The sequence below is a fragment of the Phyllostomus discolor genome, chromosome 4, assembly GCF_004126475.2.
Source record: "Phyllostomus discolor isolate MPI-MPIP mPhyDis1 chromosome 4, mPhyDis1.pri.v3, whole genome shotgun sequence".
In the NCBI taxonomy this organism is placed as follows: Eukaryota; Metazoa; Chordata; class Mammalia; order Chiroptera; family Phyllostomidae; genus Phyllostomus; species Phyllostomus discolor.
Genome location: NC_040906.2, coordinates 61,299,120 through 61,314,156, shown reverse-complemented (window position 1 = coordinate 61,314,156; position 15,037 = coordinate 61,299,120). Strand labels below are relative to the sequence as shown.

Sequence of the window (15,037 nt, the reverse complement as noted above, 5' to 3'; positions counted from 1 at the left end):
TCACAATGCCTCCTACAGCACTGAAAACGTGTATGTGTGTGTCTCTCCCACAGAAGCAAAACAACAGGATTGGGGCAGGCAGCTCCAGGGGAGCCCCAGCGGCTAATGCACCATGCACATCAGTCTCCTCAGAGAGCGCACTTTCTTCTAGGAAGGTGCTGGAAGAGTTGTTTTTAGACAAACCCTTGAATCATCACCACGGATGACAGCATTTCTGCCTTGCGAATGTCTCCTAATTTGGACATCAGTTCTACCCAACTAGAACATCCCAACACTTGTCTCCAACATTCACTTTGTGGGAAACTACCACATACTAATTCTCTATCATGGAATTTTTATCAAGTAAATATTAGTTATTTTAAACCTCTACAGAAAGAACTCATTGGTTTCTTTTACCCTGGTTGGGAACCTTCTAAGCAAATCTGACTTCCTGGGAACCAGCTGCACTCAATACACCAAGGTAAATCCAAATAAAGGAAAATGCCGCAACATTTTCAGGAAAAAATGAGAGACTGGGCGGGGAAGGACAGAAGGGAAGGCCTTCTGAACACTTATTTTTTTCAACAGAAACTGTATTGTACATTTAAAGAAGAATTTGCTATAAAAAAGATAAAGCCTCTTTGAAAATATGCAGAGGTTAGTCTCAAAGGCACTGATTTTTAAAAAGCAATTTCGGAATACAGATTGCATAAACACTGTGGTGTGGGTTTTTACAGAACTACAACCATGCACTATTTCTGTAGCATGCCCTGGGCCAGGGGCGGGAGACCCAGCCACATCACCCTGGGATGAAGAGGGTTCTGGGAGAATGACGTGGCACATGAGCCGTGACAACTCATGTGCATAGTTGACCTCCTTCTGCTAAACCACCTATAGACTTTCTTAAGAGTGTCCCAGTGAAGATGGGTTCACTGTTCAGTTTGTTAATTTTCATTAAGTGTCTTCTGGAAACTGTCTGATGTGGGTTTCTTTTTTGTACTTGGCTCCAATGTCATGGGCAACTTTCCAGTCAGGCAAGAATCTGAAGACTCTGACAGAAACCCTCCTGGATAATTCTGCCTATGCTAGCTAAGCAACTTGCATCATTAAATAAACCATCCTTGGACTGTATTTATGAAATGTGATGTCTGCCTAGCAATGAGCCACATTATTTAAACATTAAAGTGGAGGCTCACTCAATTTACCCTTGCCTGACAATATTTTTGTTTGCAGCTGGTTCTACTGAAAAGACACACACTCCATGGAGACAGTCATGTGAAGGAGTTGTCTCTCAGGTAATTGGAGGAAGAGAGTAGCACCTGATAAAAAGACTGGTAGTCAAATAGAATTTTCATATCATGTATATAAAAAAAGGGGAAAAATCCAGAAGTTGAAAATTATTTCAAATTCTGTTGTGGGTTCTCAAATCTACTGGGGACTTGTTTTGGGAAAAAGCTGGGTTCACTGGAACAGTGTGCTTCCAAGTACCAGACCATCCATTTCAAACACCTGCCCAAAGGGAGTTCAACCTTATTTATATGCAAAAAGTTGTCCAAAAAGGCTCTCGGAAGAGCCGTGATTATTGTGATGAGCACCACGTGAAAAATGCTCTTAGAACCCACGTGATGACCTGTACTGTTAACAGGTGATCACGGGCCTTCTGTGCTGAGCACAGAACTGAGAACAAGACACAGTCCCTGCAGCCAGAGACTGGTGCTCTAGATGGGAACCGAGACTGGCACACAGGAAAGGCCATCCGACATTGGAAAATGGCATGAAATTAATTCTGATTCATTACGAAGAGAATGGCTTGATGGCACAGACCCCACCCCCTGCCCCCCACACACCCTGGTGATGATCTCAATGTAAGAGGAATCGTCTGTTTCTTGTGTCCCACCTGACACTCGGCACAGCTTGGAAGAAACCCATTTTCTACTGGTTGCAAGGTACAGAGAATCCTAGAATCATTGACATGTGGCTTGGAAATCCAGGTCTTTTTTTTTCCTTGAATGGGTGGGATCAACAATCATAAAACCCACTTCAAAAAAAACCAAACAAACCCCCAAACACAGTTAAACGATATAACCATGTTATCCTTTGGAGAACAAAGTAAACTGTCCAAGCTCCATCTGGGACACTCTGAAATCTATTTCACTCAGGGAACTGGTAAAGCTTATCTCAGACTGATAACAACAACATCAAAAGCAAATGTGTGCTGGGATGTTCTTCCCCCTCAAACTTTCTTGGCTGTGTGCAGGGATAAGCTGAGAAAGTAAAGTAGTCATAGGTAGGTGCATAATCAGTCCTTCAAAGGCCTGATGCTCTGGGGCCCTGGCTGTGCAAAGGGTGACACAGGGAAGGGAGGAAAACACGAGGGTCATGTGGGCACGGGGGTTAATGCAGAGGCCCCACAGGGCAGGGTTTACAGCATTTTGGAGGGTACAAACATTCCCTTTTTTTCTATTTCAATTCCAGTGTTGCTGGTGGAAGAAGAAAACTAACTTAACAAAAAAGGAAGCTCCTTCACAAGGCTGAGTTCCCTGGAATGGTTTACTTTCAGGTCTCAGAGCTTACGCTCCACACTTGTGTCTATAGGCAATTCAAGCTCACATGCAGCCATGCAAACTGTGTGCTGTGAGGCTTTACCATTACAAGATGAATGCAGTCTGTGGTATCGCATGTACTTACAGAGAGGTTTTCTATGAAGTGAGTGACACTCATCTTTTTTCATACAAAAATTAAAGTGAATCCTTAATCATAATCATCAGCCATTCAGTTAAAGATGGAACTTAGGAGCTACAGCAGAATAAATACCGAACATCACTTAAACTTCTGGTTTGTGGTCAGCCACTAGCATGCCAGCTTGTAAACAAGTATTATCTCTGAATTGTGCAGTGAAATTTATACAAAACCAACAAATATTCACTGTTGCTTAGTATGGTCTAAATACTATGCTAGGCATGAAAACAGAAAGATGAGCAGAGAGTTTCTGCCTTAGAAGACCCTTCAGTTTCACAGGCTGACACATGTAAACATGTTAAATGCTGTGTGATACAGGTGGGTGTCCTCAGGGCGCCATGCAAACAGAGGGTAACCCAACTGGGTTAGAGGGGGTCTTCCTGGGGGATGTGAGCCTTGAACAGTCTTGAAGGTTGAGGTGGGATAGCGGATTAAAGGGCATGAAAGGGACCTGAGGAATTGGAAACCATGTAAGAACTGAAGCAGCATGGTGTATTTGGAATGCTGTTTGTAGTTCAGTGTCATTTGCAGTGCAGTGCTGCAGGAGAAATAGTGAGGCTGGGAGCAGAGGGGGCAGGATGGAGAGTGAGCCAGTGTCATTTGAGGAATCCCAGCTCCTTCTTCAAGGGTTATGCGTGGGGGACAGGGACAGAACTTTTAGTAGTGAAATGATGCAAGGGCTTACGGTATTTTACCTAAGTCCCTCTGGCTGCAGTCAGAGACGCCATCTGAGAGAGGAAGGGCTAAAGATAAGGCAAATAATCAGGAGGCCATGGCGATGGCCTAGGTGAGAGACAAGGGGTTCAACTGGATGGTGGTAGGAGGGATGGAGGGGAGATGGTAGATTCTGGAAATAATCAGGGAGAGAATGCAAGGATCTGAAAGACTTGTCTGTGAGAGACAGTAAGTGGAGGGGTTAGGGGAGCCCAGGATCTTCAGTCCTGGGTTTCTGCTTTGGGTGCCTGGGTGGACACTGGTTACACTCACACCGGAAGGAAAACAGGAAGCTGAGCAGAATTAGACAGGAAGGGGGAGGAGCCTGATTTTGTAGGAGGTGAACATGAGGTGACCAAGACCAGGCAGCCTGAAACCCAGGGAAAGCCAGGGTGAGAGATGAATGTTTGAGAGTCACCTGATGTGAGTAAGAGTTGGAACCTTGAGAGAGGATGAAATCTAGCAGAATCATGAGCCAAAAGTGGAATTCAGGGAAACACTGATAATTAAGGAGTAGATAAAAGAACACAAGCTCAGGAAAGACTCGAATTAACACAAAATGGGAAGAAACTAGAGAGACAGGTAAGACATCAGTCAAAGGAGGCACATTCCAAGGATGAGTGAGGGACCAGCAGTACCAAACACAGCAGGTGGACCAACCATGGAAGAGACAGGGAAGTCTCCAGCCTTAATCACCAGGAGGTAAGTGGTCACTGTTCAACTGTGTTCCCTTTGGGTATGTGCACAAAAGTTGGAGTTCTAACTCTCAGTGTCTCAGAATGTGTGACTTTACTTAGACAGAGTCTTTACAGTAAAATTAGGTCATTACATTGGGCCTGAATCAAATGACTGGTGCTCGTATAAAAAAGTGACATGCGGACACAGAAACAGACAGGCATAGAGAGATAACGGTGTGAGAGACAGAGGGAGAAGACAGCCATCTACAAGCCAAGGAGCAAGGTTGGAACAGATCTTCCCTCGCAGCCCTCAGAATGAGCCAGCCCTGCCGACACCTCAGTCTTAGATTTCTAGCCGCCAGAGCTCTGAGCCCAGGCATTTGTACTGTCTACGCCAACCAGTCTGTGGTAATTTGTCACGGCAGCCCTAGCAGACCAGGACGGTGATCTGACCTCAAGGAATTCCGGCTGTATACCATGGGGGGAGTCAGATTCCAGGAAGTTGAGGTATGATAATGATAAGTGAGGAGGTGGACTACAATTCTATAAAGTTTATGTGAGAAGGGGCTGGAAAGTGCTTAGTTTAATTTAGTTTTGAGAGCAGAGACCTGAACAATCTTGAACACAAATGGACAGATTTTTCTAGGAAATTATTAAAATATATTTGCATAGAATTTCACAGTTTTGTGCTTTAAAAAATGTCTATTGTAGTTATGATCACAGTTTTTGTTCTTAGTAGTATTTGTGCATTTTCTTCCATTTTTCCACTAATTAGTTTGCCAGAGATCTGTTACTAATTAAAAATAAAGGTTTTTGGTTTTGTTGGAAAAAAAATAATAAAAGGAAAAGACACACATATTATAGGGAGGAGATAACTGGCAGAGTAGGGCCCTCAGAGGATGGGACAAAGGGCATAGCTTTGACCCGCTGGTCCTTGAGGCTTTAGTGGGGAAGTTCTCCCTGTTGGGAGGAAGCAGGAAGTTGATAATGGTGTTTCTGCTTGCTGATTTCAATTTTACTCATCAAATAGGAAGTGAAGTTATCAGCTTAGAGTGGAGTGTGGGGTGGGGAAGGGATTGAGCCCCAAGGTGAAAACTGAGAACTGCTTCTAAGGCAGGGTGAGGAAGCTGCTGAGGACCAGTGATGCGGAGGGTCTGGTCAAGGGGGGACAGCCTTTCCCTGCCTGGATGTAACAGGAGCAGTAAAGGTGGACTGCTGTTTCCCAAGTTCAACATTCTGCCAAGCCAAGGGTGTGACCAAGGGATGGAGTACAAGGAAACTGAGGATGCTGCTAAAGAAATGGTTTTAGCATTCAAAAATGGAGAGCAAAGCCCTGGCCAGGTAGCTCAGCTGGTTAGAGCATCATCTCAATATACCGAGGTTGTAGACTCAATCCCTGGTGAGGGGCACAAACAAGAATGCATAGATAAGTGGAACCACAAATTGATGTCTTCCTCTGTCTCTCTCTGTCTCCCTCCCTCCCTTCCTAAAATCAATTAAAAAATATAGGGGTGTGTGTTTGTGCTAGATACATATATAGATGGATAGATATATATAAAGAGAGAGACACACACATACCAGATGGGATGGGAAAGAAGGACCAATGAAACGTGAAAATCGAAGAATCCCTGTCTATCTCAGATCAGGCTGAATGGGAGTTATTGTGTGTGATGCTGGAATGAAAAGCTACAGAGGTGTGGTGTTACTGGTCCTGACAACATAAAGCAGAGTGAGGGGAGGAAGTGGACAGAGTGGCCACAGGAGTTGAGGTCCAGACACTGTAAGGGGAGGGGATGGCAACCAGGGGAGGAGCTGGGTTGGAAAGTATCGCAGTCCTCAAAGATGTGCCTGAATGACAGATTTGTTGAGGGTGGTGATAAAGTAGATTAGAGAACAGCTTAAATATCAAAGGAAAAGAAGCTTCTTAGGGCTTTACAAGTCACATCCTTACCAGTGGGCCAACTTCCATTCACATTTAAACACCCAACATCTGGAGAGAGGTGAATTATTAAGTCCTATTTGCAGATGCAAAAAAAAAAAAAACTTTAAAGGGCTAAATGAAGACTTTTTTGTTCTCTGATGAGTCTTCATGTGCTAAAATTATACACATTATATAAAAAAGACTACTGATAAAATTTTAGACAAACAGCATACCAGAAACTCCAGGTGGTGTCTTAATGAATTTCCCATTAAAATGACCAATAACGGCTTCACACTTTTCTGTTGATTCCATTCTATATTTATAAAAAAAAACACAAACATTTAGAGATCTCTTAGTTTTCATTTTGTCCTGGGCATGTGAGTACATTCTTACAAGTTCAGTGAGTACAAACGAAGCCTGGCAAGACAGTGAGCAGGGGAAAAAGCGGGCTTACCCTGTCCCTTATCTAACTGTGGCTGGCACACTTCCACAGTAAAATACATGTTAACGACTACACTCTGAATCACAAAAGAAGTAAATTACATCTGGAGTGTTTAAGACCAAGCATATCAAATGTATAATTTTTATCTACTTGTTGGAAAGCTGGCAATCAATACACAATAGCTTTGTTAGTCATGATACCGAATTAAACACAAAAAGTCATTTAAAACACCAGTGTATTTATTGTTTGGGAGAATATTTTAAAGATGTTCTTTCCTTTCACACAGTCACAAAATGAAAGACTCAAAAGCTGTGATGAGAACTAGTGTCAATCAGAGGATGTCGTGCCTTCTATGGTTTTTACATGTGCTTCAAGTTTAACATTAAATTTAAGTCAATTATGACCCTTCCTTTTTTACTCTTGGCTTTGGAGGAGTAACTTAAAGGATGGAGCCTTACTTCACAACTTATTCTACATCATCAGCAGGGGGCTAAAAACATTTGAGAAACATTTCAGGGGAATTAAATTATTTTGACTTATTTTTCTTTCATGGAAGAAACACTGAATTATCTATTCATCATGTGCTACACTCCTGGACTACCCAGAGTTACAGACAGGTTTTATTAAACAATAGTTTTAAGAAGCAGCAGAATTTAATTGGATTCCACCTTTGGATACAGAAATAAAACTACCTGATCTGTTTTCAGAACACCCACAGAGGTGACAAGCTTTAGATGGCACTGGGCTTTCCCTTGTTTCACTTGGATCCTTTTAAACGATCATGTGCACATGGAGATGCTAACCTTGGCGACTGTCAACTGCAGACTATCTTAGTTGCATCATAAAATTATCTGGACCGATGGAAAGGGCAATGGACTACAAGCCAGAAGACCTTGCCTCATTAGTTGGCAGCCCACTGACAATGAAAAAAGTCCCTTCTTTGCCTCAATCTTCTTATATGTAAAACAGTAAACAGCAGTTGCTTTGTTATCTCATAGTCTGTGGTAGTACATTGATTGACATCAAATAGGATAATGTATATAAAAGTAAAATTTCAGCCATTTTTCCTTCAAAAGTCAAAATCACTACTTTAAGACATGTAGACATTATCTGTTATTGCACAGTATTAACAGATTCCTAAAGCGCCACATAAAATAATCTTTCAGATTAAAACTACATAACAAATCAGTTCTTTTAATTCCGATTTTTCCTTTAGAAACCAAATTAACCACTGCACTGGCATCCTTTCTGGGGAGGAAGTGACAAAAGTAAGACGAACAGGTGAGGGCAGTTTGCATCTATCTGCAACATTTTACTTAAGAAAAGAAGCTGAAGCAAAACTGTAAAATGTTACCACTGGGGTAACAACTGGTGGTTAGACAGGTGTCATATCACTGTCTTACTTTTCTTAAAGTTTGAAATGTTTTATTTAACAATGTGATTCACTGACTTGATTGATGATGAATCCAACTTCCATCTAATGAGAAAAACCATGCCAATATCTGTATGAAATTCAGGAGTTGGAGATTGTTATTTTGAAGATGTCACAGGATCCTGCTCTAATTAATAAAATATTAAGGGCACACACTTTCAGAAGTATTGCTCGTGTAGTATTTCCTTGCCCAGAGTCACTAAATAGTAGTGACCTCAGGTTCAATAATACTAATGGACTTTCAAAAGATTTGGGAAAATGCACACCAATATTTACACATACTTTAAGTTCATGGTGCAGCTAGCTCCCCAAATTATGGCTTAAAATCTCTCATTGCTCAATGTTTATATTACAGGATACTTTGCAGAGTTATTGTTGGTAGCACAAGAAAGGTAGGAAAGTGTGCTTACCTAGCAAAGCCAACACCACGACTTGTTCCACTGGAATCACGTAGTATCCTTGTAGAAATAACCTGTCCAAATGGTTTCAACATATTTTCAAGTTCTTGCTCATCCATGGACAGTGGCAAATTAGAAATATACAGGTTGGTAGGATCTTGTTCTTGTTGCTAAAACAGAACAGAGAATTGCCCATTGATTTCCAATAGAAGGTGAGATATGTTGACACCCCTACTTTTATTTAGCCACTCTCTTTGCTCAGCCTTTAAAAGCATCACTAGAAAGATCCTGGAACTACAGAACAGACAGGTCATCCTGGACTCTAGAAAATAGGACCTGAAGCTTGGGCAGTCTCTGCAAGTCAGACACGAGCCACCGAGCCTTTATCGGCAGACCTGGGAGTGGAGCTGCTGGCAGGGACCGTTGAGTTGGAGACATCCCCCCATGAGACCACAACTCCCAGCTGCCTGCAGTCTTCCCAAAATAACCCACCTCTTCTCTACTATTTTTAGGAGTCCACCGCAGGCACACTATCATGTAGAAAAGGCTGTTCCTGCTAATAATTCAACCCTGAGACACATGTGGGATTCTGGACCAAGTCATCTGAAGCCCAGTGGGGCTCTGCCCCAAATCTCCTCCTCTGTTCTATGGCAGAGTCCTTACTACTTTTGAGTTGTGATCACTTGGGGAAAGAAGAGCTCCTAAGTTAACAAAAACCAAGGAAGTTCAAAGTCATACAAGATGATCAACTCTAGAGCAGATGGGGGAGGAGAGTTTTGCTTACATCGTTGCTACTCAGAGTGACCCAGGGGCCGGCAGTGACAGAATTACCTGCTTGCATATTAAAAATGCCAAATCTCAGTCCCTACCCTAGACCTACAGAATCAAAAGTTGCATTTTCACAAAGTTCCCAGGTGATTCATTTATTCACATATGAAAATTTAAGCAGCAATAATTAGGTCATTTTCTTCTCATCGTTCCTTTGCTGAAGTAGAACCAGCTAAAACCAAAGATATACTAGTAGAACTTTCTGAGAACCAGTAACAGGTATATTTATGAAGAGTATGGTGTTCAAATCATCAAGGAAACAACATATATGATTACTGGAATATGTCTGACCAAGTCAAAATTCACCTCTGGAATTGTGAAATTAGGATAGCCTTTATTTTAATTTTAAATCAGGCTTCCTTTTGATCTTATTAACTAACTGTATCTTTACATATTAAACTGTGCAAGCTTATACTATTTCTTTAATAAGCACTATTAGTAAAGTCATTAGCTGATGTTTTAGCTTTAGGCAACAAAATAGCACACTCATTATATTTTAGATGTCCAAAATGCACAGTGCTTTAAAAATATATGTGAAGCATATGCGCATTTGAATTTGCACAAAATCTCTCCTTTCAAATGTGTTCTAGCACTAATGAGACCTGAAGTGAATCTTTTCCTTTTATAGTCCCCTCATGTGAAAGTAAACATTGATTTTTCTGGTAAGATTTAAATAACAATCTGGTATCCTAGAAAATGAAAAATGCCCTGGCATTCTCAAGAATTAAAGTTATCACAGACTGAGAAACGACCAGCAGAAAGCACTGTCCCTGGGCCTTCCTGGCTCTGACCAGACAACAGCTCAGAACCAGGCTGGGGGCCCCGGACTCTCGGGGTGTGTCCATGTGGCTGGGTGCAAGAAAGTATCAAAAAGTCTTCAAATGTTCAATAGCAAACCTTCATTAATCCTTCCATAGACTAAACAAAATGGCAACCATCTTTGCTTATAGCGGAAATCAGATAAATTCAGTGTGGTATGCTGAGCAAAACCTCCTAATACCAATTACATAAAGTGTGTATCTTTAAGTATAAAAATTGAAAGTGATTTGTTTAATGAATGCATGACAATAATAGATAAAATATTTCAAAATAACAGGAGCAGCTGAATGGTCTTATATATTAAAGTTTTCTAATTCTCCTGAGATGGATGGGATGAGAGTTAAAATCCCATTTCTACTTTGCTCACTATCTTCACCCAATTAATCACAAGCTCCATTTCATGTTGGCTGTAACCTCCCAAATCTCCAAACTTTCCTGCAATGCAAAAAACTGTATTTGTTCCCGTGGGAGTCTGGTCCTTAACTGGCCAACACAGGTGGGGTCCTTTCTGTCTGAAGATGGGCATTTAGGGTGCTGTGGCGTACTACAGCTGACTGACACTGGCAGTGCCTCTCATCCACCCAGGCTCACTGTGAACCACGACCCCAGCCCTGGGTTCCAGCAGTTAAGTCGGGAGATAAAAACACATTTTTCATGAATGCTATGACACAGATCTGTACAAAGGACAGTGGGTGGACAGATGGGGGAACTTGTCTTAGGAAGCTTAGGGAAGACTTTTTAGAAGGCATGATATTGAGTCGAAATTTGAGAAACAAGCAGAAGCCAGGAGGCTGAAACCAGATTATGAAAGGCTACCTAAGGAGTTTGATTTTATCTTGTCAGTCGCTGCGCCTCCAACTTTCCACGTAAGCAGTGCTGACAGCAGGGAGAACGACTGCGGATCCTGAAGAGTCTGTAGGCAAAGGCCGAAGCCGAGCTGCAAGGATCTCAACGTTTCCTTGAAGCCTTGTGCTTCATTGGAAAAAAAGAGGGGAAAAAAAAGGGTGTGGGTGTGTGTGTGTAAATTTTGCAATGTGCCACTTAACTCTTCAAGTTTGTTTCAATATAGAAACAATATTTCTGTCCTAATACTTTCAAGTAATGCTCACGCTCCAGAGACATAAGCCATGCTTTCCCTGTGATCTCATGTACTCTGGTGGGTGCAGGGGAGTAGGAGGAAGGAGAAACTGCAGTGAGAAAGCCACACCCTGAAAAATGCGGAGCTTTTGGAGGCACAGAGTAATATGATCAAACCTGTCCAATTAGAAAGATTTCTGAATTGTGCTTAGTCATATTCAGGATAAAGCTGGGAACCCCATAACTGAAGAGATTTAAACATTCCTTGGGCAAAGATATAGCATTAAAAAAAGTCACAAAAGAAACATGTATCATAAATATTGTAGGCTAGAATCCAGAAAGAAGTTGAGCTCTTAACCCAATCTTTGATAAATAGTGACAGAGCAGACTAAATATAGGCAAATATTTTCTATGATTTTAATGCATTTGTTTTCAATGGCAACAACTCAATTAGATTTCTTCATTTGGAATGACCCTTAGAACTAATGTCATTTATTTTTCTTTTCAACTGGTCAACTTATTCTGCAAACACTGTCCACACAGTTGTGATAATTAAAGAAAAAAGGAAACTCCAAGCTGGCAGCATTGGCCACAGAAATATTTAACCCTCCAAGTGTCCACGCATACTAATTACCATCCATTCACAGTGGACAAAATACATTATACTTGTAGTAAGTGGGGGGTGGTTCTTGAATGAGGGTAATTTAGTTTCCTTAAAATCAGTGACAATCGTAACTGTTTTATTACATACAATGCTATGTCTGAAAAAACAGTTCTGTAAATTATGGGTGGCCAAACATAAAAACGGGGCCAACAGGCCTCTTTGTATCCATGGAAGGGCTTCAATGGCTTCTCTAACAAGTAGAAAACTGGATTCCACATTGGCCGTGAGAGGGATAAATGGCTACTAATGTTCACTTGAGTAGAAAAGCAGGACTTGGAGGTCCCGTGTGGTGCAGAGCACTCAGTCATCATCTGAAAGAAATGAACAAAACCTCCCTGTGCGTGTGGAATGGTTCCTAAAATGCAAGAAAGGGGCTTGGCAGGAAGACCAGACATCTGTTTTCTCTTGTACTGAATAGGTTCACCAACCCGCAGATCTCACTGCTTACTGGCTTGTGAATGCAACTGCCTGAAGCCTGGTAGGCCTCTGTGAGGAAGGGGAATTCAATTCCTGCTCCTTTAACTGCCTATTTACTGGGGGGCAGGGGGAGTGCAAGCTCACCACCAGCCAAATAACACAGGGCGATCTGCTGACCCCTGGCAGGCCTCAAAGGCTCTGCTGAAAGGCTCACACAAGTCTCTCTATTAACAGATGTCACTAAAGCTGATTTGAGTTTTGCATCTTTTAGTTCATTATTTTGAGTTTTTCTTCTCTTTTCATAGATTCCGAGTCTTTTATTTTAAAAATGCATACACTTGAGACGAATGCAGAATGTAACATAAACAGAAACAGGATTGGCCTTGAGACCTTGGAAAGAAAACCTTTGTTAAGTTTCATCAGGTACTCTATGGACAGAGCTCAATGAATATTTTTTATTTTTAAAGATTTATTTATTTATTTTTTAGAGAAAGGGGAAGGGAGGGAGAAAGAGAGGGAGAGAGACATCAGTGTGTGGTTGCCTCTCATGCGCCCCCCCGCTGGGGACCTGGCCCACAACCCAGGCCTGTGCCCTGACCAAGAATTGAACAGTGAGTGACCCTTTGGTTCACAGGCCAGCACTTAATCCACTGAGCCACACCCGTCAGGGCTGGAATGTTTTTAAATGTCCCCTTCTTAATTCTTAGTATCTGCCACTTAACTAGCTTTTTTGATCATTAACATAACAAATATTTAATAGCTACTATATGCCAGATACCAATTAAGGCACTGGGAATTAAAACATGAATAAAAAACAATCGCTGTTGTCTGATGCTCTTTATTGGCAGTTTCGCAATTCAGTTCTGAACGTGTGCAGAGTCCTTTTCAACCCGGGTAGCCAACGTGTCACACAGTATATTCTCCCTCAGCCCCTGGACTCCTCCGGCAGAACACCCCTGAATTTTCTTCTGATTACGTAAGAAAGCGTGTGTTTAATACATGGCAATGTGAATTTTTAAAACCTTTTGTATCCTGATTAATTCACTAGAGGAAAGTGGATGGTGATGTCCCTTACTACCCAACCATGGGGGCCAAACCTAAACTTCTTTAAAAAATTGTCTCCAAAAAGGTGTGTGTCAGGTGTACTTTAACTCAGGCAACATGGAGAGCCTGTGTCAACTCCAGATACTCAAATCCATGGTTCTGTGGTATAAAACAATGGACTCTAGCATTTAAAATACCTTTTGTAACTTTAATGATGTAACACCAAAGAAAAAAAAATCAGATCCAGGAAACTCAGTCATTCTACAAAGACCTGAAGAAATTCATAAGGTGCAGAGTGTTGGCACAGCGCCAGAGTCTCTGAACCTGTGTCCTGTCCCTTCCCTGGAGATGACGTAGGAAAGGATAACTTTTTCTAGCCTATTTACATCACCAAGCCTCCTAAGAAAGTGTCTGAACAGTGCTCATCATCAACTCACGGGAGAGCTGGCATATGCTACTGTCAATCTACACCTAGTCCAGTTTCGACTAAAGGTGCTGTAAAGACTTCTTCAAAACAGAGTATATTTAATAACCTATGCTCCTTAATAGCAGACACTGAAAAGATGCCTAGGTAAGTCCTACTTGGGGCCAGCCTAAATAAGGCTTCTACTCTTGTAGCAGGCTGTTAAAATTAGGCCTCTTTCTGCATTTCAGTGGAGGACACGAAACAATGGGTGTCAGGCACTCCCATATTTGGTGAGAAGTCAGGCCACCTAAAGAACATCTGCACAGGAGCTGGCTGAGGACTGGCTTGGGATGCTTAGCTGACCACCCACCTCCCCTCTGTCTCTGAGACACTGAAGAAGCTGAGAATGAGTATGGCTGTGGAGAGACACACAGATACGTTTCTGAGTCTCATAGGGGCTGCTTCCCTATCGCCACCAGTCAAACAAGAGGGGCTTTAGGAGACCACGCTGAGGCTTCATCAGTGTTCTGTGGGTTATGGTGGATATACTGGGTCAAGGTCTGACTTAGACCTGAGGAAGCTAAAAGGTAAAAGGTTGACTGAAGGGCCCTAATAAATGTTGCTGGGAAGTAACTACTGCTGTATGGATGGCTGGCAAATGGTAGGTCAGATGTGGGCACACAAGGCAGAGCTGTTGGCCAGGGCCTGTGGTAGATCCTCCCAAGAAGGCTGTCCTGAAGGCAAGGATGTCCCAATAGAGAGGGGCTGTGGGAGGCTGAAGACATGTATTCTCTTGCTTCAAGGGACCATAGAGAGAAGATCAACTGGGGTGACGGGGTTGGTAAGGGATCTCTGACATACTCCCAAAGCATTCTGTGAGGGTGGAATGCTCAGGAGAGGTACTCTGTCTGGCTAGAGAAATCAACACCAGCTGCCATCACTGTCAGGTCAGGAAGCTTCCCCATCCTTCAGCACTGCTCCAGCCCTGGAGGGGATAAGGGACCATTGCTGTCCACTTCTCTGTAGTGAATTAACCAGGATATGTTAAGGTTCTGAAAATTCACATTGTACCACAGCTCAGGAACTAATGGAAAAGTGGGAAAAACTCAAGTTTGGAAAATAGGAAAGAAACTAACTACATTCCCATCCCATTATAGGCTTACTACTTAGAGCAGACCTTTTCTGGGGGAAGGGAGCAGCTTTACCATTATATGATACTCAAAATTTTGTCAAATAAAATGGATTGGACATTTAAATTACAAGCATCACACATTTAACATCAGTAACATGTTCTTGAAAATCAGACATTCAGCATAAAAATGTGAAGCAGAAGTCTGTTTTACGTTTCATATAAGAAAAAATTATAATGTATGACACATTAATTACACCAGCCAATTTCCTAAAATACAACTAAATACCTTTGTTACATTTCTCTCTCTGAGTGTGTATACACACAAGGAACAAATGGTTATGTTGGGAG

General features: G+C 42.0%; 1 protein-coding gene across 8 annotated transcripts in view; it reads right to left on the bottom strand.

Annotated features, from left to right (window-relative positions):
• The window catches only part of RBMS1 (RNA binding motif single stranded interacting protein 1), a 205,847-nt gene that overhangs the window by 19,657 nt on the left and 171,153 nt on the right, over positions 1–15,037 (bottom strand). For all 8 annotated transcript variants that reach the window (XM_028510725.2, XM_028510728.2, XM_028510729.2 and 5 more), the window contains exons 5-6: positions 8,315–8,472; positions 6,264–6,343 (exon numbers count right to left, since the gene is read on the bottom strand). In XM_028510725.2, coding sequence (XP_028366526.1) covers positions 6,264–6,343; positions 8,315–8,472 — 238 coding nt within the window. The remainder of the gene's footprint in view (positions 1–6,263; positions 6,344–8,314; positions 8,473–15,037) is intronic.